General features: G+C 39.6%; 2 protein-coding genes across 6 annotated transcripts in view; one reads left to right on the top strand and one right to left on the bottom strand.

Moving 5' to 3' along the window:
* The window catches only part of FAM210A (family with sequence similarity 210 member A), a 47,561-nt gene extending 30,636 nt beyond the window's left edge, over positions 1–16,925 (bottom strand). Inside the window, exon 1 of one of the 3 annotated variants that reach the window (XM_025865211.2) lies at positions 16,690–16,925. The gene's annotated coding sequence lies outside the window, so the exon portion shown is untranslated. Of the gene's footprint in view, positions 1–14,429; positions 14,505–16,689 lie in introns of those variants that run through there. The other 2 variants (XM_073888030.1, XM_025865212.2) reach the window with 2 other exon arrangements.
* Positions 16,926–17,051: 126 nt separating this feature from the next.
* The window catches only part of RNMT (RNA guanine-7 methyltransferase), a 39,390-nt gene continuing 31,880 nt past the window's right edge, over positions 17,052–24,561 (top strand). For 2 of the 3 annotated variants that reach the window (XM_073888074.1, XM_025865179.2), the window contains exons 1-3: positions 17,052–17,096; positions 19,513–19,975; positions 21,311–21,446. In XM_073888074.1, coding sequence (XP_073744175.1) covers positions 19,556–19,975; positions 21,311–21,446 — 556 coding nt within the window. In that variant the 5' untranslated portion in view covers positions 17,052–17,096; positions 19,513–19,555. Of the gene's footprint in view, positions 17,097–18,488; positions 18,617–19,512; positions 19,976–21,310; positions 21,447–24,561 lie in introns of those variants that run through there. The other variant, XM_073888075.1, reaches the window with a different exon arrangement.

The raw sequence follows: 24,561 nt of genomic DNA, 5'->3' as shown, positions 1-24,561 counted from the left end.
ACCAAGTGAAATTAGTCCAGATACTCAAGAATGATTTAACAGTTGAAAATCAATGTAATGCATCATATCAACAAGCCATATGATCATATGGATCGATGCAATAAAACCATTTGACAAAATCCAGCACCCATTCATGATTTTTTAAACTCTGAGCAAACTAAGAGTACAGGGAAACTTCTTCAATCTGATGAAGAACATCTACAACAAATCCATGGCTAATGTGATACTTAAGAGGAAAGAGACTGGGCACTTTCCTCCTAAGACCAGGAACAAGGTAAGGATGTCCTCTCTCACCACTCTTATTCAACACTGTACTACAATTCCTAGCCAGTGCAATAAGACCAAAAAAAAAAAAAAAAAAAAAAAAAACACTGATACACTACTCAATTTTAAGACTTATTATAAAGCTACAATAACCAAGACAGTGTAGTGCTGGAGAAAGCAAAGACACAGACCAACAGAACAGAGTCCAGAAAGAGATGCACACATATATAGTCAACTGAGCTTTGACAAAGGCGCAAAAGAGATTCAATGGAGAAAGGATAGTTTTTCCAGCAAATGGTACTGCAACCAGATGTCCACATGCAAAAAGTGAACATAGACACAGACCTTAAACCTTTCACACAATTTAAGTCAAAATGCATTATAGGCATAAATATAAAATGCAAAACTATAACATTTCTAGAAGAAAACACAGAATAAAGTCTAAGTGACTTTGAGTATGGCAATGACTTGCTAGATACACCACCAAAAGCAGGATCCATAAAAAAAAAAAAGGTAAGTTGGACTTTATTAAAATTAAAAACTGCTCTAATGAAAGACACTATTAAGAGAATAAAAAGACAAACCACAAATGGGGAGAAAACATTTGCAAAGCACATACCAGATAAAAGACTTGTATCTAAAATCCAAAAATAATTCTTTAAACTCAACAATTACAAAATGAGCTAAAGATATGAACAGACATCTCACTAAAGAAGATACACAGCAAATAAACATCTGAAAAGATGTTCAATCACCTCACACCTTGGCTATTATTTAAAAAAAAGAAAGAAAGAAAAACAAGTGTTGGCGAGAATGTGGAGAAAAGTGCTGTGCATTGTTGGTGGGGATGTAAATTGGTGCAGCCACAACAGGAAACAGTATAGAAGTTCCTCAAAAAACAGAACTACTATATGATCCAGCAATTCCACTTCTGGGTATTTATCCAAAGGAAAGAAAAAAAAAACACTAAAAAAGATATATGCACCTCCATGTTCACTGCAGCATTATTTACAATAGCCAAGACATAGAAACCACCTATGTGTCCATCAGTGGATGAATGGATTTAAAAAATGTGGTATACAGGGCGCCTGGGTGGTTCAGTTGGTTAAGTGACTGCCTTCGGCTCGGGTCATGATCCTGGAGTCCCAGGATCGAGTCCCACATTGGGCTCCCTGCTCAGCAGGGAGTCTGCTTCTCCCTCTGACCCTACCCCCTCTTGGGCTCTCTCTCTCTCCCTCTCTCTCTCTCAAATAAATAAAATCTTTAAAAAAAATGTGGTATACAAATACAATGGAAAATTATTCAGCCATAAAAAGAATAAAACTTTGCCATTTGCAACAGCATGGATGGATCTTAATGGCATTATGTTAAATGAAATACAGAGAAAGATAAATACTATATGATAAAACTTATATGTGGAATCTTAAAAAAGAAAGATATCTGAACTCACAGGTATAGAGAACAAACTGATGGTTGCCAGAGGCTGGGGAGAAAGACATATGTGGTGACAGATGTTGAATCATTATGTTGTACGCTTGAAAATAATGTTATATGTCAATTATATCTCAATTAAAAAAAAGATGCTCGGGGGGAAGGAAAGATGGTGGAGGAGTAGGGAACCCTATTTCAACTGGTCCCTGGAATTGAGCTGGATATCTACCAGACCAATCTGAGCACCCACAAAACCAGCCTGAGATGTAAGATCTGGATCTCTACAAACAGAATATCGCAGGCGGTTGGTTTTGAGGTACAAAGCGGTGAGCCCTGATTCTGCCGGCAGATATAGGAGGATAAACGGCAGTGGGAGGGAGCCTATCCGTGGGGATCCTACACTGCTGGTGAGCGACAGCCACGCTTGCTGGGGATGGGGCACAGGCTCGCAGACCGGTAGAGGCGGGGAAAGAACTTTAGGGCAGCCCCTGGGGCAGAAACCCAGAGCGGCAGGGTCCTGCGTGCGAACAGGGAGCGGCTGTCAGTTTTAGAAGCACAAAGGGCAGAGATGTGCCCCGACCTGGAGGCAGGACTGGGGGTGCTGTGAAGTGGTGCACAACCAAGGCCGCTGCAGTTTATAACAGCACGGACAGAAACGGAGACAGTGTGGCCTGGAGAGCTCACTGAAGAACAGACTGCGGTCTCTCTGCTCTGTGGCAGAGGGTTGGAAACGGTCTCTTCTGCTCTTACTCGTGGAAGAGACACGGAAAGCTGCCAGGGAAAGCCACCAGAGAACAAAAGCCCCAAAAACTGATCCTCGCTGAGCCCATCCTCTGCCACAGGGGGACAGGGCAACTCGGCCCAAACAGAGTTGCCTGAGTAACAGCGCAGCAGGCCCCTCCCCCAGAAGACAGGCTGGGAAAACAAGAGGCCAGCAACCCTAAGGTCCCAAGAAAACAGGTGCATTTGCTTGGGTTCTGGTCAATAATTTGGACTCTATTCCTTCCCTCAAACACCCATCAACAGAATGACTAGGAGGAGGAACCCCCAAAATAGAAAAGACTCAGAGATTATGACTTATGCTGCAGATTTACAAATGGATGCAGATATAACTAAGATGTCAGAGATGGAATTCAGGCAAGCAATTGTGAAGACAATGGCTAGAATGGAGAAATCAATTAATGGCAACATAGAGTCTCTAAGGGGAGAAATGAAAGCTGAATTGGCAGAACTTAAAAATCCTATCAATGAGATCCAATCCAATCTAGATAATCTAACAGCTAGGGTAAGTGAGGCGGAAGAATGAATAAGCGACCTGGAAGACAATATAATAGATAAAAAGGGAAAAGAGGAGGCCAAGGAAAAACAACTCAGAATTCATGAAAATAGCATCAGAGAAGTAAGTGACACCATGAAGCGTACCAATGTCAGAATAACTGGAATCCCGGAGGGAATGGAGAGAGAGAGAAGACTAGAAAATGTATTTGAGCACATCATAGCTGAGAACTTCCCTAATCTGGGGAATGAAACATTCGCATCCTAGAGGCAGAGAGGACGCCTCCCAAGATCAAGGAAAACAGGCCACACCCTGGCATGTAATAGTAAAACTTGCAAATCTTAGAAACAAGGAAACCATCTTAAGGGCAGTTGGGGGAAGAGATTCCTTACATACAGAGGGAGGAACATCAGAATAACATCAGACCTATCCACAGAGACCTGGCAAGCCAGAAAGGCCTGGCAAGACATACTCAGAGTACTAAATGAGAAGAACATGCAGCCAAGAATACTTTATCTGGCAAAGCTGTCATTTAGAATGGGTGGAGAGATGCAGAGCTTCCAAGACCGGCAGAAACTGAAAGAATATGTGACCACTAAGCCGGCCCTGCAAGAAATATTAAGGGGGTTCTATAAAAGGAGAAAGACCCCAAGAGTGATATACAACAGAAATTTACAGGGACAATCTATAAAAACAATGTCTTCACAGTCAACATGATGACAATTAATTCATATCTTTCAATAATCACTCTCAACGTGAGTGGCCTAAATGCTCCCATAAAACGGCAGAGGGTTGCAGATTGGATAAAAAGACAGGACCCATCCACATGCTGCCTACAAGAGACTCATTTTGAACCTAAAGATACATCCAGACTGAAAGTGAAGGGATGGAGATCCATCTTCCATGCCAGCGGACCTCAAAAGAAAGGTGAGGTAGCAATTCTTATATCAGACAAATTAGATTTTAAACTAAAGACTGTAGTTAGAGACACAGGACACTATATCATTCTTAAATGTTCTATCCAACAAGATGATCTAACAATTCTAAGTATCTATGTCCCCAACATGGGAGCAGCCATCTACATAAGCCAACTGTTAACCAAAATAAAGAGTCATATTGATAACAATACGTTAATTGTAGGAGACCTCAATACTCCACTCTCAGCAATGGACAGATCATCTAAGCAGAAAATCAACAAGGAAACAAGAGCTTTGAATGATACACTGGACCAGATGGACCTCATAGATATTTACAGAACATTCCACCCTAAAACAACAGAATACGCATTCTTCTTGAGCGCACATGGAACTTTCTCCAAAATAGACCACATACTGGCTCAGAAATCAGGTCTCAACTGATACCAAAAGACTGAGATTATTACCTGCACATTCTCAGACCAAAATGTTTTAAAACTGAACAAATCACAAGAAAAAATTTGGAAGAAATTAAAACATTTGGAAGCTAAAGACAACTCTGCTCAAGAATGTTTGGGTCAACCAGGAAATCAAAGAAGAACTTAAACAATTAATGGAAACCAATGAGAATGAAAACACATTGGTCTAAAACCTATGGGATACTGCAAAGGTGGTCCTAAGGGGGAAATACATAGCCATCCAAGCCTCACTCAAAAAAATAGGAAAGTCCCGAATTCACCAACTAACTCTACACCTTAAAGAACTAGAGAAAAAGCAACAAACAATGCCTAAGCCATGCATTAAAAGAGAAATAATTAAAATTAGAGCAGAAATCAATGAATTAGAAACCAGAAACACAGTCGATCAGATCAACAAAACTAGAAGTTGGTTCTTTGAAAGAATTAATAAGATCGATAAACCACTGGCCAGACTTATCCAAAAGAAAAGAGAAAGGACCCAAATTAATAAAATTATGAATGAAAGGGGAGAGATCACGACTAACACCAAGGAAATAGAAACAATTATTAGAAATTATTATCAACAACTATATGCCAATCAACTGAGCAATCTGGATGAAATGGAGGTCTTCCTGGAAATCTATAAGCTGCCAAGACAGAAACAGGAAGAAACTGACAACCTGAATAGGCCAATAACCAGTAACGAGATTTTAGCAGTGACCAAAAACCTCCCAAAAAATAAGAGTTGAGGACCTGATGGATTCCCTGGGGAATTCTACCAAACATTCAAAGAAGAAATACTACCTATTCTACTGAAGCTGTTTCAAAAAATAGAAACAGAAGGAAAGCTTCCAGACTCATTCTATGAGGCCAGCATTCCCTTAATCCCCAAAGCAGGCAAAGACCCCATCAAAAAGGAGAATTTCAGACTGATATCCCTGATAAATATGGATTCCAAAATCCTCAACAAAATCCTAGCTAATAGAATCCAACAATACATCAAAAGGATCATCCACCATGACCAAGTGGGATTTATCCCCGGGATGCAAGGGTGGTTCAACATTCGCAAATCAATCAATGTTATAGAACACATTAATAAGAGGAGGGAGAAGAACCATATGGTCCTCTCAATTGATGCAGAAAAAGCATCTGACAAAATACAATATCCTTTCCTGATTAACAGTCTTCAGAGTATAGGGATAGAGGGAACATTCCTCAAGTTCATAAAATCCATCTATGAAAAACCCAAGCAAATATCATCCTCAATGGGGAAAAGCTGAAAGCCTTTCCCTTAAGATCAGGAACACGTCAAAGATGCCCACTCTCACCACTATTGTTCAACATAGTACTAGAAGTCCTAGCAACAGCAATCAGACAACAAAAAGAAATAAAAGGTACTCAAAATGGCAAAGAAGAAGTCAAACTCTCTCATTTCGCAGACGACATGATACTTTATGTGGAAAACCCAAAAGACTCCACCCCCAAATTACTAGAGCTCATACACTAATTCAGTAATGTGGCAGGATACAAAATCAACGCACAAAAATCAGTTGCTTTCTTATACCTTAACAACACAACTGTAGAAAGAGAAATTAGAGCAACGATTCCATTTACAATAGCACCAAACACCATAAGATACCTCAGAATAAACCTAACCAAAGAGGTAAAGGATCTATACTCTAGGAACTACAGAACACTCATGAAAGAAATTGAAGAAGACACAAAGAGATGGAAAAATATTCCATGCTCATGGATCAGAAAAATAAACATTGTTAAAATGTCTATGCTACCCAGAGCAATCTATACCTTCAGTGCCATCCCGATCAAAATTCCAATGACATTTTTCAAAGTGCTGAAACAAACAATCCTAAAATTTGTATGGAATCAGAAAAGACCCTGAATCGCCAAGGAAATGTTGAAAAAGAAAAACAAAGCTGGGGGCATCATGTTGCCCAATTTCATGCTATATTACAAAGCTGTGATCACCAAGACAGCATGGTACTGGCACAAAAACAGACATACAGACCAAAGGAACAGAATAGAGAACCCAAATATGGACCCTCAACTCTATGGTCAAATAATCTTTGACAAAGCAGGAAAAAATATGCAATAGGAAAAAGACAGTCTCTTCAATAAATGGTGTTGGGAAAATTGGACAGCCACATGCAGAAGAATTAAACTCGACCATTCTCTAACACCATTCACGAAGATAAACTCAAAAGTGGATGAAAGACCTCAATGTGAGACAGGAATCCATCAAAATCCTAGAGGAGATCATAGGCAGTAACCTCTTTGACATCGCCCTCAGCAACTTCTTTCAAGATACATCTCCAAAAGCTAGTGAAACAAAAGCAAAAATGAACTTTTGGGACTTCCTCAAGATAAAAAGCTTCTGCACAGCAAAGAAAACAGTCAACAAAACAAAGAGGTAAACCACAGAATGGGAGAAGATATTTGAAAATGACACTAGAGATAAAGGGCTGGTATCCAAGATCTATAGAGAACTTCTCAAACTCAACACCTCAAAAAACAAATAATCAAGTCAAAAAGTGGGCAGAAGATATGAAAAGACACTTCTCCGAAGAAGACATACAAATGGCTAACAGACACATGAAAAAATGTTCATCATCATTAGCCATCAGGGAAATACAAATCAAAACCACATTGAGGTACCACCTTACACCATTTAGAATGGCAAAAATGGACAGGGAAAGAAACAACAAATGTTGGAGAGGATGTGGAGAAACGGGAACCCTCTTACACTGTTGGCCGGAATGCAAGTTGGTACAGCCACTTTGGAAAAGTGTGGAGGTTCCTCAAAAAATTAAAAATAGAGCTACCCTATGACCCAGCAATTGCACTCCTGGGTATTTACCCCAAAGACACAGATGTAGTGAGAAGAAGGGCTACATGCACCCCAATGTTCATAGCAGCAATGTCCGCAATAGCCAAAAAGAGCTGAGATGCCCTTCAACAGATGAATGGATAAAGAAAATGTGGTCCATATATACAATGGGATATTACTCAGCCATCAGAAAGGATGATTACCCAACTTTTACATCCACATGGATGGGACTGGAGGAGGTTATGCTAAGTGAAATAAGTGAAGCAGAGAAAGTCAATTATCATATGGTTTCACTTATTTGTGGAACATACGGAATAGCATGGAGGACATTAGGAGAAGGAAGGGAAAAATGAAGGGGGGGGAACCGGAGGGAGAGATGAACCATGAGAGACTATGGACTCTGAGAAACAAACAGGGTTTTAGAGGGGTGGGGGGTGGGGGGATGGGTTAGCCCGGTGATGGGTATTAAGGAGGGCACGTACTGCATGGAGCACTGGGTGTTATATGAAAACAATGGATCGTGGAACACCACATCAAAAACTAATGATGTATTGTATGGTGACTAACATAACATAAAATTTAAAAAAAAAAAAGATGCTCAACATCATTTGTCACTGGGGAATTGCAAATTAAAAGAATAATGAGATACCACTACACACCTATTAGAATAACTAGTATCCAAAACACTAACAAACACCAAATGCTGGTGGGGATGTGGAACAGGAACTCTCACTCATTGTTAGTGGGGATGCAAAATGGTAATAGGCAACGTGAAAAGACAGTTTGTCAGTTTCAAAGAGAGCTAAACATAGGCTTACTGTATGCTCCAGCGATAGCACTCCTAGGTACTTACCCAAGTAAGTTGAAAAGTCTACACAAAAACCTGCACACAAACATTTATAGCAGCTTTATCCATAACTGTCCCCACCTGGAAACAACCAAGAAGTCTTTGAATAGGTGAATGGATAAGCACACTGAGGTACCACCATACAAAGGAATATTATTTAGTGATAAAAAGAAATGATCTATGAAACCATGATAAAACATGGAGGGAAACATGTCGCTAAGTGAAAGAAGTCAGTCTGAAAGGGCTATATACTGCATTATTCCAACTATATGACATTCTGGAAATGACAAAACTATAGACAGTAAAAATAGCAGTGGTTTCCAGAGGCTGCAGGGTAGGGGAGGGAAGAGATGATTAAGTGGAGCACTGGGCCTTTTTAGGGCAGCAAAACATTCTACATGATCCTGTAATGGTGGATAAATGTCACCATACATTTGTCAAAACCCATAGAACTAACTGTACAACACAAAGAGTGAACTCTAATGTAAACTATGTACACTAATAATGTATCAATACCAGTACTTCAATTCTAACAAGTGTACAACACTATTACCAGATGTTAATAGCAGGGGAAACTAGGGGTAGGGGTGGATAGTATGGGAATTCTCTGTACTATCTCTGTTCTATGTTTCTGTAAACCTAAACTTCTCTAAAAAATAAAATCCATTAACTTTTTTTTTTTAAAGTACACTGTGGCCTTGCCAAATACAACTGATACTTAATATAGCTTTAACTTGAATCACAGGTATGAGGAAGGGGTAAATTGTAGAACTCATTAGGTTGGAACATAATTAAAGGGATAAATGAAGAAAAGAATTGCCTCTAGTTATATAAACTCTCAATTACCACCAAATTTTCTTCTTTCAACAGATTAAATATTCTAATTTATTCATTTCAATCTGCCTTAATCACACCTTGACTGATGCTTAGAAAAAGTAAACGCATGCAAGTTCGTAGTACAGCATTTTCCTACTCAACAAGTTTGATACCTTCAATTTAATTTCTATTATATAATCCACCTCCTTCAACCTATTCTGCTTTTGCGCTAATACAAGAATTGAGCAACATATATATACAAGCTGTGGCAATGATGGAGCCATTGTTAAATTCTTAATCTTCAGGAAAGGTTAAGTTATGCCCCCTAGTGAATTCCCAAGGAATTTCATTAATAATTCACTGATTCCAGAGCAGTCTTAAATGTCAAATGTATCATTTATTTGATACAGAAAATCAATGATTTTTCCAAAATTACTACATAAACATATTCATTTACACAAAATGTTTATGTCTTTTTGTCTTCTCAGAGGATCTAAATTTCATAAGGCAAGCCAGGGTGATCTCTAATGGTAACACTGGTCCAGAATCTACATGGTTCCACCTCCATTCCCTTCTTTTCTGGGTCTGGCAGGTGTTATTACATTGCAATGGGAAAAATGCAGGCTTTGCAGTCAGAAAGATCTGAGGTCCAGCCCTTTCTGGCATTACTTTATTTAGCTTTTTTCTTCATCCTTAAAGTGGGGTTAATTACACTTTTATACTATGGTATTTATGATGATGAAATAAGATAAAATGTTAAGTGTCTAGCATTTAGGATGCTATAACAATAATTAGTTCTAGTTTTCCTTCTTTACCTTCTCATCTGTTGACCTGGCCAAACCAAATTCATATTCTTCCTTCATCTAAAGTTTTATCATTACCCCACTTGGGTGACCCAGGCAAAATTCCAGCTTCTTTAGCAATGCATTCTACCTTGAAGTCATCTGATATTTTTCCACAACTGAAATCCTGAAACCACGCTATCCCACTCCCTGCAGCCTCTTCTACTTACAGCCTTCACTCCCTTAGACTCTGGGCTCCAGTTCCAGGGCCTTACTCCACGCTACCTTCCTTTTTCTTTAAAATCTAACAGCTCCTCCTGGTTTCATTCAGAAGTCTTTAACCAGCCTCAATTCTCCAGTGCATTACTTGCATTACTACTTTGTCCATTTGCAAATACCAGCCCACAATATCTAATCTTGAGCTAGTCCATCTATCTGTTTTTCCTACAACTGTATCTCGTAGCCGAGCACTAACAAAAATCACACAATTGAGTAAATTAGTACCCAACATATATCGAGGGTACATCTTATTTCAGAAAGGCTGTGAATGTTATATGACAACTCACAGTGGTTCCTGATCCAATCAGCTTCCTCTCCCCTTTCCTTTCAATGACCATTCCATACCTTTCCCAATGTCCTAAAATCTCTTATGCTTTATTTTCAGCCCATGATAAAATATAAAAGATACATAAAATCATGTCTCTCCTGTTTAAAACTCTCCAAATTCTCTTAGAGTAAAAGCTTAAGTCTGTAATTACAATCATCCACAATACCCCACATATCTCTTCCCTTTTCTTCTCTGAATGCATTGCCTACTATCTTTTTCTCTGCTCCAGCCACACTGGCCCCCCTTCGCAGCTCTTCCAACATGCTAAAAAAGCCACTGTAAGAATTTTGCACTAGCTGTTCCCTCTGCTTGGAATAGTCTTTCTCCAGATGTCTGCCTGGCTTATTCTTTCACTTCCTAGGAGTCTTTTTTCAAATGGCATTGACTACCCTATTTAAAATCACAATACCACTTCCAATCCTCTCTGCCCAACATCCCAATATTCCTTATCTTGCTCTATATGTTTCTTTTTTTCATAGCAGTTATCTTCTAACACCCTATATAATTCACTTATTGTTTACTACTTAGTAAAGACAGACTTGTAAGTAAAGACTTATAAGACATATGAACCTATCCCCCTCTTCCCTTGAAAAATGAGCCAAAGTTATTAGGGGTGAATTTTCTCAACTTTAGCCTTCCCACTTCCGAAGTTACCTGCATCCACACCCATTTCAGAATCGCTTTAACTCCTTCCTCAGAAAAGAAACTCAGTCCTCCACCTGTGTTCTAGATCTAACCTCTTTCTGTTTTCCAAGACTCTGCTCAACCACATTTTCCTTGTATTTTTCTACTGCTATTCTCCTTCCCTCTGGCTTTCCTCCAGCATATAAGATATGCCATTAAGAAAATAGGTCTTTCTGTAATATCTGCTCAATTTCCTATTAACCTCACTGTATTTAAGGACCCCTAGTTCAGTGGCAGCAGTTTCTGCTGTAATTTCTGACCCAGAGAAGAGCAATCACAAAGTTCTTCATGGATGCTGGGGCTCCCCTCATAAATTTATTTCTCACTGTCATGGTGAAAGGTATCTCCTCTAGACCCTCCCAGAGTGGGTGAGCTGGGCTTACATGATAAATCCACTCTACCATTCCAATCTCCCTATGCCTTTGGATCCCTTCCTCTATAGTATACCAAGGCAGGTCTGGTATTTTAACTTCATGAAGCATGGGTCACCTTTTGGTCCAAGCTTCAGCCAACCAACCAAACTGTCAGAAGCCCTTCCTAATCCCTCAAGTTATAACAGTGAATCCAGAATCTTTGCTTAGTGGTTCCTATATCAATAAATTTGGCCTGGTCCAACCTGTTCCTTCCACCATTATCCCACACCTTTAATATCCAACCCCACAAAAACTTCCCAGATTTCTATGTGTATAAATAAAAAAAAAAGTGGGTTTTAGAGTGCAGCACACCTCCTCATGGGACACACTCTGTAGCCACCCTTTGAGGGCCTGCTAGGACTTCCTTTCTGAGAAAGGAGTTAAGGGATTCTGAAATGGGTGTGGATGCAGGTAACTTCGGAAGTGGGAAGGCTAAAGTTGAGAAAACTCACCCCTAATAACTTTGGCTCAATTTTTAAGGGAAGAGGGGGATAGGTTCATCCGTCCTGTGGGACCACTAAGTAGTAAACACAATAAATAAGTAAATTATATAGGATGTTAGAAGATAACTGCTATGAAAAAAGAAACAGAGAGCGGCAAAGAAGGGTAGTAGGGATAGTTCCTAGGGAGAATCAGCTATGTCCTCCAAGGCAAATATCTCTAGAAAGGCCATTATAGGTACTTCACATAAAGCAGGGTTAAATACTCAAAGAGGAGTGGAAGGGCTGCTTTTGCTGGCAAAGACAATGGATTAAAATTTAGGGGCTCACAAGATGTCCATCAACAGATGAATGGATAAAGAAGATGTGGTACATATATACAATGGAATATTATGCAGCCATCAGAAAAAACCCATGAAATCTTGCCATTTTCAATGATAGGGATGGAACTAGAGGGTATTATGCTAAGCGAAATAAGTCAATCAGAGAAAGACATGTATCATATGACCTCACTGATATGAGGAATTCTTAATCTCAGGAAACAAACTGAGGGTTGCTGGAGTGGTGGGGGGTGGGAGAGATGGGGTGGCTGGGTGATAGACATTGGGGAGGGTATGTGCTATGGTGAGTGCTGTGAATTGTGTAGGACTGATCAATCACAGACCTGTACCTCTGAAACAAATCATACATTAGATGTTAAAAAAAAAAATTGTAGGAAGGAAAAAATGAAGGGAGGGGAATCTGAGGGGGAGACGAACCATAAGAGACTATGAACTCTGAGAAACAAACTGAGGGTTCTAGAGGGGAGGGGGTGGGGGGATGGGTTAGCCTGGTGATGGGTATTAAGGAGGGCACGTATTGAATGGAGCACTGGGTGTTATACGCAAACAATGAATCATGGAACACTACATCAAAAACTAATGATGAGGGGCGCCTGGGTGGCTCAGTCATTAAGCGTCTGCCTTCGGCTCAGGTCACGATCCCAGGGTCCTGGGATCGAGCCCTGCATCGGGCTCCCTGCTCGGCAGGAAGCCTGCTTCTCCCTCTCCCACTCCCTCTGCTTGTGTGCCCTCTCTCACTGTCTCCCTCTCTGTCAAAAAATAAAATCTTTAAAAAAAAAAAAAAAAACTAATGATGTAACGTATGGTGATTAACATAATAAAATTTAAAAAAATTTAGGGGCTCCATACTCCATTCCAAATTTGAGGTTTGCATTCCTTCTCAATCAATGTCCTTATTTTAACAGCAGATACTCTGTTGGATGGGGAATTCATTTTGCATTGTAATTCAACCATTCTGCAGGATGAGACTCTGGGTTTGGTTTTCAGCAATCTCAGCTCTGCATCTACAGGAGATGAGTTTCTTTAGGGCAGACATAAAGACTTTCAGGTTATTTACGCAGAGCTTGAGCTGGGAATCTGAAGACCTGAGTTCATCATTTTCTTCCCCCTTTCTCCAGCATAGTTAGCAGTGAGTAGTCAGCAACCAGTCAGTCTCATTACACTTGTTAATTCGACAAAATGTTTTAAGTCATCAAATATGTGATCATCCCATCAAGAATCTTATCTTTTATATATACTTGGCATAAGATGGTAATGTTCTGCATTTTGCATATCTCTATTGCCACATCATATCATGGGCTATCAGTGCCCTTTTCACCACTGGAAATAGTCATTAATTAGTGCCTTTAAATCTAATCTGATTAGGGAACCAGTCCAAGAACACCATAACCAATTCAGAAAACTAATCTTTAAGAATCTGTTCCTCTAGAACCACTCTGAGCACCAAACTCTGAATCAGACAAGTTTCTTCAGAGATACAAAACCAACAGGAAAAAATATATACATATATCTCTATCTGTCTTTAGGTTGATCTATATATTTAGGTAAATGGATATTTATTTCTATGTATTAGAAAACTATTATTTGATTACTTATCTAAATAGATTTATTTTAAGGAATTGGCTCACAAAATCGTGGGGGCCAGCAACTTTGAAACGTGTAGGGCAGATTTGCAGGTTAGAAACTGGCAGAAATCAACGCTATAGGCTTGAGGAAGAATTTTTTCTTCTTGAGATACTTCAGTTTAAAATTCAGGCCTTCAATTGATTGGATGAGGCCCACTCACATTATTGAGGGTAATCTCCATTACTTAAAGCAAACTGATTGCAGATGTTAACCACATCTTCTAACACCATCACAACACCTAGATTAGTGTTTGATTAAATAGCTACGTAGTATAGCCTAGTCAAGTTGACATATAAAACTAACCATCACACATAATGAAGTTAGATTTCTCAAATAAATCTTACTTTCAACTATACCAAAAACTTTTTGACCAAGAATACCTATGTGCTCAAAAAGGCAGTAAAATTCCAGTAGGACCACTTTGGTGAGTGGACTGGAGGAACAGTCCTTCCTCCAAGACTGGAGGTACAAACCTTCCATAAACCACCTCTCCTACCTCCAAGAATACCATCAAGCTTAGGAAGCTATAAGATTGTATCTACATTTAAAAAATTTTTATGTTTAAAAAATGTGATCTTCAACTGCACAACAGAAATCACACTTTAAAATTACACTTCTGAGTGCTGTCACTTTGGAAACTAATGACTTTAAAAGAGGGATGGTGTCTACTGATTCTGTTGCTTACCTTTACTTTAACTAGAAAACTTGCAAGTTACCACTCCATTTTCTCTCACTGACAAAAGTATAATCCAAATCAGGAGAATCCAAAGCAGGCTGGGCGAATAATGAGCCATATAATGAAAACAGTGCATAAAGAAATCTTATAAATGGACCGAAATAAATTCTCTATGTCCTTTAAAAAAAAAAAAGAATTTTTAAAACTTTTCTTGGCAATTCATTCATTCAGTAAGCACCCAGGTGTCCCAGCCACTGTTCAAGGCACTCACTGAACAAAATGATGATCCTTGCCTTGTTGGAACTCACATTCTAGCACGGTGTCATCTTTATCGAGTTATTTTCTCTCTGAACATAATAACCCAAACCATCAGGAACTATCAAGAAATTTTCTGAAAATCTATTATATGGCAGTCAACTTCCAGTTCTGAGGCTGGTCTTCCAGCAGGCACTATTTCATTATTGGCATAGAGTCTGGTCTCTGGAGCCAGCCTGCCTTGGTCCAAATCCTCGTTCACTACTTCCCAGCTGCTTGACTTTGGCCAAGTTACTTACCCCTCATCTATAAAATAATAACAATAATAATAATAATAATAATAGCAACGACCCCACTGGATTACGTAAGAATCAAATGAGTTCCAATATGTAAAGCACTTAGTCTGGCACACAGAGGGTATCAAAACATTTGTTATTATTTTAATTCAATTTTCAGAAAACCAGATATTACTCAAGGAATAGGGAAAAATAACATCAACAGTAATTTTAAAACAATTTTATCTGGCCCATTCACTCCTTCCACTACCACTACATTCAAGAGTTCTTCAATTCTCAAGTCAAATTGCATGACTTTCAGTTAAGTTTGATAAAAATCATAAGATGTGATCTCTATACATCTCATGCATGATATTGATTCATGGTGGAGTTTATATAAACACATAGTTAAGAAGCTTTTAACTTAATGAAAAAAATTTCTTAAAAAGTCAAAATTAGATTCATTTTTCCTAAAATTACCACAGCAATTATCTCAAGAAACTTTAGCATCAGAACCAGCAAATATGTGCTGTCATTGCTTAGTTCTAGTGGATAGATATGTATATAGTATATTCAATCTCTAGGACCTATACCTCTTTGCAGTTGTCAATATTCATGAACTGAAATTAATTCTCAACACAGCTCTTTGCATTTAATAAAAAGTACAGGCACAGTCATCTGAAATTGACGGCTCATCCTCATTTGTTAAAAATAGGCCTCGTTCTTGGTCCAAAGTTATAAAGGGTCAAGAACCTCAGAAATGTTAATTCCCACAATTTGGAAGTGACTTGATTGTAAACTATAGGCTGCAAATGTTGCCATTCCCAACGCGAAGTCTCATTAATATAAATACCTATTGAGAAGTAGGAAGGCCAGTGAAACACGTTTTCAAAACTGCTTTTAATGGGATCAATTTTGGTAAAGAATTCAAAATGAACGGTAAATCTAATCACGCTGTTTTTACGCCAAGAAGGTGGCAAGGCGCTGAGGCACAACAACGTTAAAATATACACGCATCAATAACCTTAGTTCACAGTTACAGTTCTGACCCTACGTCTCGGGATGAAAGGCCTGAACTATGGAGCTTCCGAGTTTCAGTACAGTAAATGCCTTGGACTCTCTAGTGGAAATCTGAGGGGATGGACAAAGTGCGTTTTCTCCCCCAGCCATCCCATACCAAAGTCCAGCCAACACAATAATAATACTATAGCGTTTCTCAAGAATAGTGATGGGCTGCCCCCTCTCTCCAGAATCTGATAGATGAAAATGGCCTTCTTGAAGGGAGGTATGGCAGGGATTCCCAAATACAGCAATAAAGAATGACCTGCCAGTTCCTAAGAAGTAAGATGTTACTCAATTTTAAAACAGCTCCCAGGGCGGGGGCTCCCAGGACCCTCCTCAGCCATCCTCTGACGTAGGGAAGAGCAGAGGGTGAAGGGTTACAAAGCAGAAAGCTGAAAAACAGTCCCCCAAACAGTATTTGCCGAGCCACAGGCCTGCCAGGGAAGGGCGGGGGTGACCTCTTTCGGCTGCCAGGGGTGGCGGGCGCGCGAGTGTGGAGAACCCCGGCCCCGCAGACGGATTCCCCGGCGTAGCCTGAGCAGCGGTGGGCGCGGGGCATGTGTCGGGTTCGCGCCCTGGTTCTGCTCCCCAACGTGCACCGGGTTGAAGGTGCCCTCTCGATCCCTCCACCCTCCTCCCCCCCGCGCAGTTCCTTAGAGGTCTTGGGCCTTCGCTACCTCTTAGGAAATTGAGGCCACGCCGTTTCTCGCCGCACAGGCCGAAAGACAGCTCTTCTGATGCTCACTCAGCAGAGTGACCTGATCAAGCGTGGGTCAGGGTGCCGGAACTCACGGGGCTCAGGCGAACGCTCGCTGACCCCCGCCACCGCCGGCACCCCCGGGCCCGCCAGCCGCGCCCACTAACAACGTGCTTGCCACTGCCCGTGCGCCTCCGCGCGTCCCTCAGTAGGCCCCCAGCGCGCAGCACGACGGGACTCGTAGTTCCGGCGCGAAGGTCGAGAGACCCTCCAATCGCAGCCGAGAGTGGAGTCACGTGACCCCCTCCACTCCCCGGAAGTGGCGTAACAACACACGCGTGGCGCCGACCGCCGCTTCCGCAAACAGAACCGTGGATGGCTGTGTCGGTAAGTGTGGTGTCTGGAACTCTGGCCATTCTTTTTTGTTTTTAGGCCCTCCGTCGCCGTCGCGATAGAAGGGGCACTCCAGCTCCTATCATGGGCCCACTTCGCGCTAGTCCTGTTCCTTCAGTACCGGTCGCTCGAGGTTTATTGTGCACCCAACCCGAAGCAAAGTGGGCAGTACTTGTGGGAGTCGGCGGGCTCTGATGCTCATTCAGACCGAGGGAGCCGGAGTCTGGAGCAGCCCTAAGAACTTTCTCAGGCACCTCAGCGGTGCCGAGAAGGCAGGCTGGGGGAGGGATTGTCGGATCCGAAGAAGCGTCTGTGTTGTCTTGAGTCTTGAGTGGCGGATTTGAAACGTGAGCCGAAGGTTTAGTAAGAGCTAGGCCGCGCCAATGACGGAAGAGGGTGATCTTGGCTGAAGATTTCCCTTTTCGCCTCTGTTGCGTTCTCTTAGGCCTCCCGAGTTGACCCCCGTTTAGCTGGCGGCTCAGGGTGTAGAGGTTATCCTGCTTGAGGTTAAGCCTGGGGGTCCTAGGGGCTCGGTCGTTCTTTGAGAAACTGAAATGGAGACGGGGCCTGCCTCAGAGGTGTGACTGGAAAGCCAGGTCGAAATGCCTATTTGGATATTTAATGTATTACAATCTCTGTGTCAGTTTAATCATTACCCAAAGCTCCTTCCTCGAGGATTCTGAGGGGCAACTCTCTTTAGTTTGGAGTTCTTCATTTTTGCACTTTGATGCCCAGTTTTTATCCTTGTTACCCATTTCTGCGGTCCTTTGAAATTCTGTGAGATTTATTCTGACCGAATCGATTATGTTTTTTACGACATCCCATCTGTGGTAATAGAGTTGTCCAGACATTTGATGATTCGGTGGCCAGTATTATTACATAATCATTTTAAATTGTTATTCTGAAAATTACATTTCTGGGTGTTTTTTTTTTTTTTACCCCCCTCTGATTCAGTTATTCCTAGTTTGGCATGTCTTGGTATTTTGTTACCTACACCTTGGGTAGTGAAAGCTAATAGCCCTTGAAATCCTTCCTGGTTTATAGTGACTTGTTTTTACCCATTCCCTTAAGCAACTTTATTTCTTATTCTATTTTTTCACTCAAAAGACTTTCCCCCCACCTCTTCATAAGTTTCAGGTTTTGAATTTGCTGAATCTCACCAATTTTTGGACTTTTGCTCTCCCTTCTCCATTTGGTTTGACTAATACAGCCTAACATTTTAGAAGTGGTATATAGATTGTAACCTTCTTGAAGACTAACCACATAGTGCCTTTTTGAGATCCTCTGTAGTAGGAGTATAGTAAAATTGTCAAACGACTTAATAAGCTCCTGTCCCATAGTTCACTTATTTCTCTCTCCCTTCCGTTTTACACATAGGCCTGTGAACATTTGAAGGAGACTTAATAGTCATTAAGTTGCAGACTGGGTCTTGAAACTTCGTGTCCAAAGCTGTCTACTGTCCTCACTTTCTAATTCTGGCACCCATTATGAAATAAGGATTCCAGAAGTTAACTGTAGGTTACCAGACTTTTCCTGTTCTTGGTGCCCTTAGTCTCTGAATTTTTTTTTTTCAAGCATCATTAGGTCAGAAGAAATACCCAACAGGTTCCACTTAGTAAATAGTTTAGTCCAAAGAATTTAGTATTTATGTCTTAATAACTTTATTTAAAAATAATACACAAGCTGAAAGGAAAAAATAATGTTTGTGTTTAATTCTTAGTTAACCATGAGTGCTTGCTAATGGGATGTGTACATCTGTTGGGTACTGTACAATTTCTCAAGCTTTGAAATCAGATTTGACATTGCCAACTTCATTTCCTATTTCACACTGATTTCATGTGGTGCCACCAAAATCTCAGCTTTGCAAAGTTCTGGTATCATTGAAAGGAATGTAGTGTAATCTACTCAGTTGAAACTGTGCTCTATTTGAAGCTGTATTTGTGATATCTTCCAGATGTCAAATATCAGGGTTTCCCTTAAAATTTTAACATATCTTGCTGTGTCTGTACAAGTTTGTTATAGTGTCCAGCTCACAATTTGGGGCTATAAAATTATAGCTTGGGGCTCCAAGGCTATAAAGTAAGGGTCAGAATAGAAATGGAACTAGTGCTAGTGTAATACCTTTCCACCCTCCCCCCCCCACCTCATCTGTCAGTTTCAATGCCAGTAATGACTTTTATGGATAGGATCTTTATGTGTGTTTAGGGATTATAGTTAGTACTTCCATATTAACATATTCAGAGATTCATCTGTAATGTATGTCAGTTAATGTTTTCAGTGTTCTCTCTATAATGAGATTTTTTTAAACTCCTAGTTGATTACTGAAATTAAATGGCCAGCTTCTGGTTAAAATTGTTTTGAAGTTTCAGCATTAGTGTTTACAAGTCACATCAAATTTTTGCCATTCCAGTGTTAGTTCATGAAGTTTTACCATCTATTTAAGTAATCAAAAAATGGAAAATTCTGCAAAAGCAGAGGAGTGTGAAAAGATCTCTCTTGAAGAGGCAAAAGCATCAATAGATTTGGAAACAGAGTCTTCATTCAGTATTAATGAAAACACAACCACTCCTGGGACTGGGCTTTCTGAAAAGGCTCCTATCCGTGGACAAGTAGACACACCAAAAAAGAGAAAAATGGAATTTGAAGATGATCTTATAAAGGAAAGTTCTAGTTGTGGGGAAGATACTCCAACCAAGAAAAGAAAACTTGATGCTGAAATTGTCTCAGAGGAAAAAGGTTCTGGTGATGATGAAGGCATTTCAAGGAAAAGAAGAATGGAAACTGATGATTTTCCAAAAGATGAACCTTCTACTGGAGATGGCACACAGAAAAAGAGAAAAATAGAACTTGAAGATGTTCCTGAAAAGCAAAAAGTATGTTGAATGTATTTTTTTTATTTCTAATGGAATGTGTGGAGCAGTTGTGAAATAATGTTTTTTACGTAATCTTAAACCTTAAGAATGTTCTATTTGTAATAGATAATGTCTTAAGATAGAGTAGGCTTTTAACTCTTGCAATTTAGTTGCTTTTATTTAGGTGAAACTTCTAATCGAGATAATTTTTATTTAAGAACTCTTATTTGATTAGAAACTTGAAAGCTAGTTTTTATAGTTTGCTTTTCTTCTGTGTTTTAAAAACAAGTGTAAGTTCCAGTTGATATACTTTTTTCCCTTTATTAGTGTTCATCACTTTGTGTCAGAAATAATAGAGATTATGATTTCAAAGATAAATTTCAACATTACACCCAGCTTTAATGTGATTCCTTTAACTATATTATTTCCAGCTTCTCATTGGGGTAGTTACAAACAATTTTAAGCCTGATATTTAGGATGGAGAGTATAGAACAAGGAACAGCAAGTTATTTTCATCTGGCAGTACCATATTATGAAGGAATCTGAGGCAGAATATGAATTTGGATGGAAGGAGTACTTAAGTGAATGAGTAAAAATTCTGGCATCAGTCCTAAAGAGTAAAGGGTTAGGCCAGGCCTTTGTCATTGGTAGGGTGTGAATCCTTGTAACAGAGAGGAGCTTGTATTAGACACACAGTTTCAAACTTTACTAGCAGCAGAACCCTTTTTTCCAAGTAAAAATATTAAACCTGATAAGTAAGATGGGTAAATGATGAAGCACTTCGGTTGAACAGGTAAGTGTGGGAATTTGAAGCCCTTTACCTACCGTGGCATTTTTGCAGAATGCTTGGTGTCTTAGGTAGGTAGCACAAATGGAAACTGTTGGAATAGATTAAAAGAAAAAACAACAAAAACATCGACCCTGAACATACCTTAATTAGCTCTCATTCCTTTGTGTGTGTATTCTCATTTAGTGCTTACATCAGTTTTATATAATAATGTAACTTATTCCTATTGTATTCTCTTGTAGGAACCCAATGCACTGACTGACATTTATTGAATTGAATAAATCAGAACTCTGGAAGAGTACTGGTTTTATTAAGACATTGACACCAAAATTATACAGATGAAAGATCGAGATGAAAATTTTAAACCAAGAGATGTTTTTAAAAATAGGGAACAGGGGAGAACAATCTTACGTGTGATTATATTTAGTAGGATTTCTGTCATCAATGCCATTGCTTATTGAAGTTTACCAATTTCATTAGTATTTTATCCTTATATAGGTCAGATGGTCTTTTACGCTTATTTTTGCCATATTCTGATCCTTAATTTTGTTCCATTCTCTTATTTTCAGAACTTAGAAGAGGGACATAGTTCAGCAGTGGCTGCCCACTATAATGAACTACAAGAAGTTGGTTTGGAGAAGCGTAGCCAGAGTCGTATTTTTTACCTAAGAAACTTTAATAATTGGATGAAAAGCGTCCTCATTGGTATGATTGATTGATTTTTGATTTATAGTTTGGAGTTTTTTATTTCAGCTTATGTTTCATTTTTTTCCCCAAATGATTATTCATATGTTAAACTATTAAGTCTTTAATTCCTATTCACTTAACTATCAAGTCTTGACTTCGTAAAACTGGAGCAAAAATTAAAACTAGACCTTTGAGATGATTCTTTTCATATTTACTTTTGGACTACATAAGGTATTTATGAGAGTTTAATTGATATTAAGTTCATAAGTTAATTAGGCTTTCAAAAGGCAGTATGCTCGGGCACCTGGGTGGCTCAGTTGGTTAAGCATCTGCCTTCGGCTCAGGTCATGATCCCAGAATCCTGGGATCGAGTCCCGCATCAGGCTCCCTGCTCAGCAGGGAGCCTGCTTCTCCCTCTGCCTCTCTCTCTCTCGGTCTCTTATGAATAAATAAATAAAATCTTTAAAAAAAAAAAGTATGCTCCTTTTATACTTAAGATTATCTAGTGCTATTAAGTAATCTATTTTACTCTAATAGTTTTGGAACAGTGACATAATGTTGGATTAAGTATTCAGCTTCTATAAAGTCAAGAAAATGGGCAGTGTCATGATTTTTCATCTCTAGGCCTTTAATGAGGCAGAAGGTCATGTGGTGATTTTTCATTGAACTTGTTTTTCTTGTAAAGTGTCTAGGGGGAAATAAAAGTTTACTTTGAGGCTTGATGAAGACATTCAACTTTTTGGAGCCAACATTTTATTTATGGAAACTCATCTTTAAAATTAAAATGGAAGTCAGTGGTGGAAATATGATTCAGAATATATTTATTGCTCTGTATATCTAGTATATTAAGTAGTCGGATTCCTTATGTGAGTTTAGAGAATTTTTCTTTTTTATTTTTTAGATTTGATTTATTTGTCAGAGAGAGAAAGAGCACAAGCAGGGGGAGCAGCAGGCAGAGGGAGAAGCAGGCTCCTCACTGAGCATGGAGCCCCTTGTGGGACCTGAGCGGAAGGCGAATGCTTGACGACAGCCACCCAGGCATCCCGAGTTTAGAGAATTTTTAAAAGCCAGTGGGTTTTGAAGTTTTTCACAGTAAGATTTTGGGTTGTTTTGTTTTTTTAAAAGTCAGCCTCAGAAAAAGTGAGAATGCTTTTGTGATTACACTAGAAAGAATAAAGTGCTAGTTATGGGTACTTTCTACTAGTTTTGATGATAATTTACTAATTTTTATTTTACTTATTTTTTTTAAAGATTTTCTAAAAATGATCTCTACACCCAACATAGGGCTTGAACTTAAAACCCCGAAATGAAGAGTCACATGCTCTGCAGACTGAGCCAGCCAAGTGCCCTAATAATTTACCTTTTTTTTTTTAAGATTTATTTATTTATTTTAGAGCAAGAGTGAGAGAAAAGAGAGAGCACAAATGGGAGAGGCAGAGGGAGAGAGAATCTCAAGCAGACTCCCTGCTGAGTGCAGAGCCTCACACAGGGCTTGATCCCTCAACCCTGAGACCACGACCTGAGCTGAAATCGAGTTGGTTGCCTAATTGACTGAGCCACCCAGGTGCCCCAATAATTGACTAATTTTTAAAGATACATTATTCATTCTGAATAGTATTGGGAGTGGGAACTAGGCTCATTATTTCGAACACAATATTTTCTGTCTCACTTTTTAATATTCATGTTTTATTACAGAAATATGATTTATTTGTCTCTGCTAGTTTTCAGCTAGGGTAATTGAATGTTGGCTTGTCAACCTCTCCCCTTTTATTTTTAAGGTTAGTATTATGGCATTTTTAGTCTATACTTTTAAGGTAATCTATGGATCCTAGTCCTAATTTCTTTTTGTTTTTCTCATCATCCTCAGTAATGTAGATAACTTCTAGGGTATTTTTTCTTTTTTTTTTATTTATTTGACAGAGAGAGACACAGCGAGAGAGGGAACACAAGCAGGGGGAGTGGGAGAGGGAGAAGCAGGCCCCCCGCTGAGCGGGGAGCCCGATGCGGGGCTCGACCCCAGGACCCCGGGACCATGACCCGAGCCGAAGGCAGACACCTAACGACTGAGCCACCCAGGCGCCTCTAGGGTATTTTTTCTGATGGGTCATTTATTCATGTGTTTATTCATTGAATAAATATTTTAAGTTCAACCATATTTTTCACATCATTAGTTGTATTATTTTTATAATCAGGGTAACAGGTCATTTTTAAAAAGTCTTAAGTCAGACTTAGCAAAAAATTTTTCTCTCCACATATTTGTGCTATTCTTTCCTCCTTCAGCTGTTCCAGCAACTCTCTTATTGGGCACTTTGCTCTCTGCACCTGTCTTTCTGGTCCTTGTGTAATCGGTGTGGTCTGTGCCAGCTTCCCTCTCTGGCTTTTTTTCCCTTTCTCTTCTCAGTGCCCATTCTTTGTCATTCATTTTCTCTTTCTTGTTGGTACTTACAGCTTAGTAACTACTTGAGTACTATTCTAGAATGTGATAAAGATATCTTTGAATAATGTTTCATGATTTTCCCTCTTACTAGTCTTACTGTTTGGAAATAGAGAGATTTTACAATGTTTTTTTACTCCATATTATTTGTTATACTGTTTTTGGGGTTTTTTTAAGATTTATTTATTTTAGAAAGAGAGTACATGCGTGTGCGCTCACATGGGTGGGGGAGGGGCAGAGGGAGAGAGAATCCTCAAGAGATCCCCCACTGAGCATGGAGACTGACGTGGGGCTCGATTCTAGGACCCTAGATTATGACCTGAGCTGAGATCAAGAGTTGGCCACTTAACCAACTGAGCCACCCGGGCACTCTGGTTATGCTGGGTTTTTTTTTTAAGATTTAAAGCAGAATGTTAAATATAGAACACTTGTGCTTCTGTTGAAATTACTTTAAGATCCTATGGACAGTGAAAGGCAGAAATATTCATACAGAATTGTGTTTTTTTAGATTTTATTTATTTTAAGAGAGAAAGCATGAGTGGGAGCGGGGGTGCAGAGCAGAGGGAGAGGGAGAAACAGACTTCCCGCTAAGCAGGAAGCTCGACGCAGGTCTGGATCCCAAGACCCCAAGGTCATGACCTGAGCCAAAGGCAGACATTTAACTTAACTGAGCCACCCATGCTCACCGTGAATATTTTA

The sequence above is a fragment of the Callorhinus ursinus genome, unplaced genomic scaffold (genome assembly GCF_003265705.2).
Source record: "Callorhinus ursinus isolate GAN/ISIS: 27379988/994484 unplaced genomic scaffold, GSC_fseal_2.0 scaffold86, whole genome shotgun sequence".
NCBI classification, from domain to species: Eukaryota; Metazoa; Chordata; class Mammalia; order Carnivora; family Otariidae; genus Callorhinus; species Callorhinus ursinus.
Note: the sequence above shows the minus strand (reverse complement) of the source record. Positions and strands in the feature narration are given on the sequence as shown.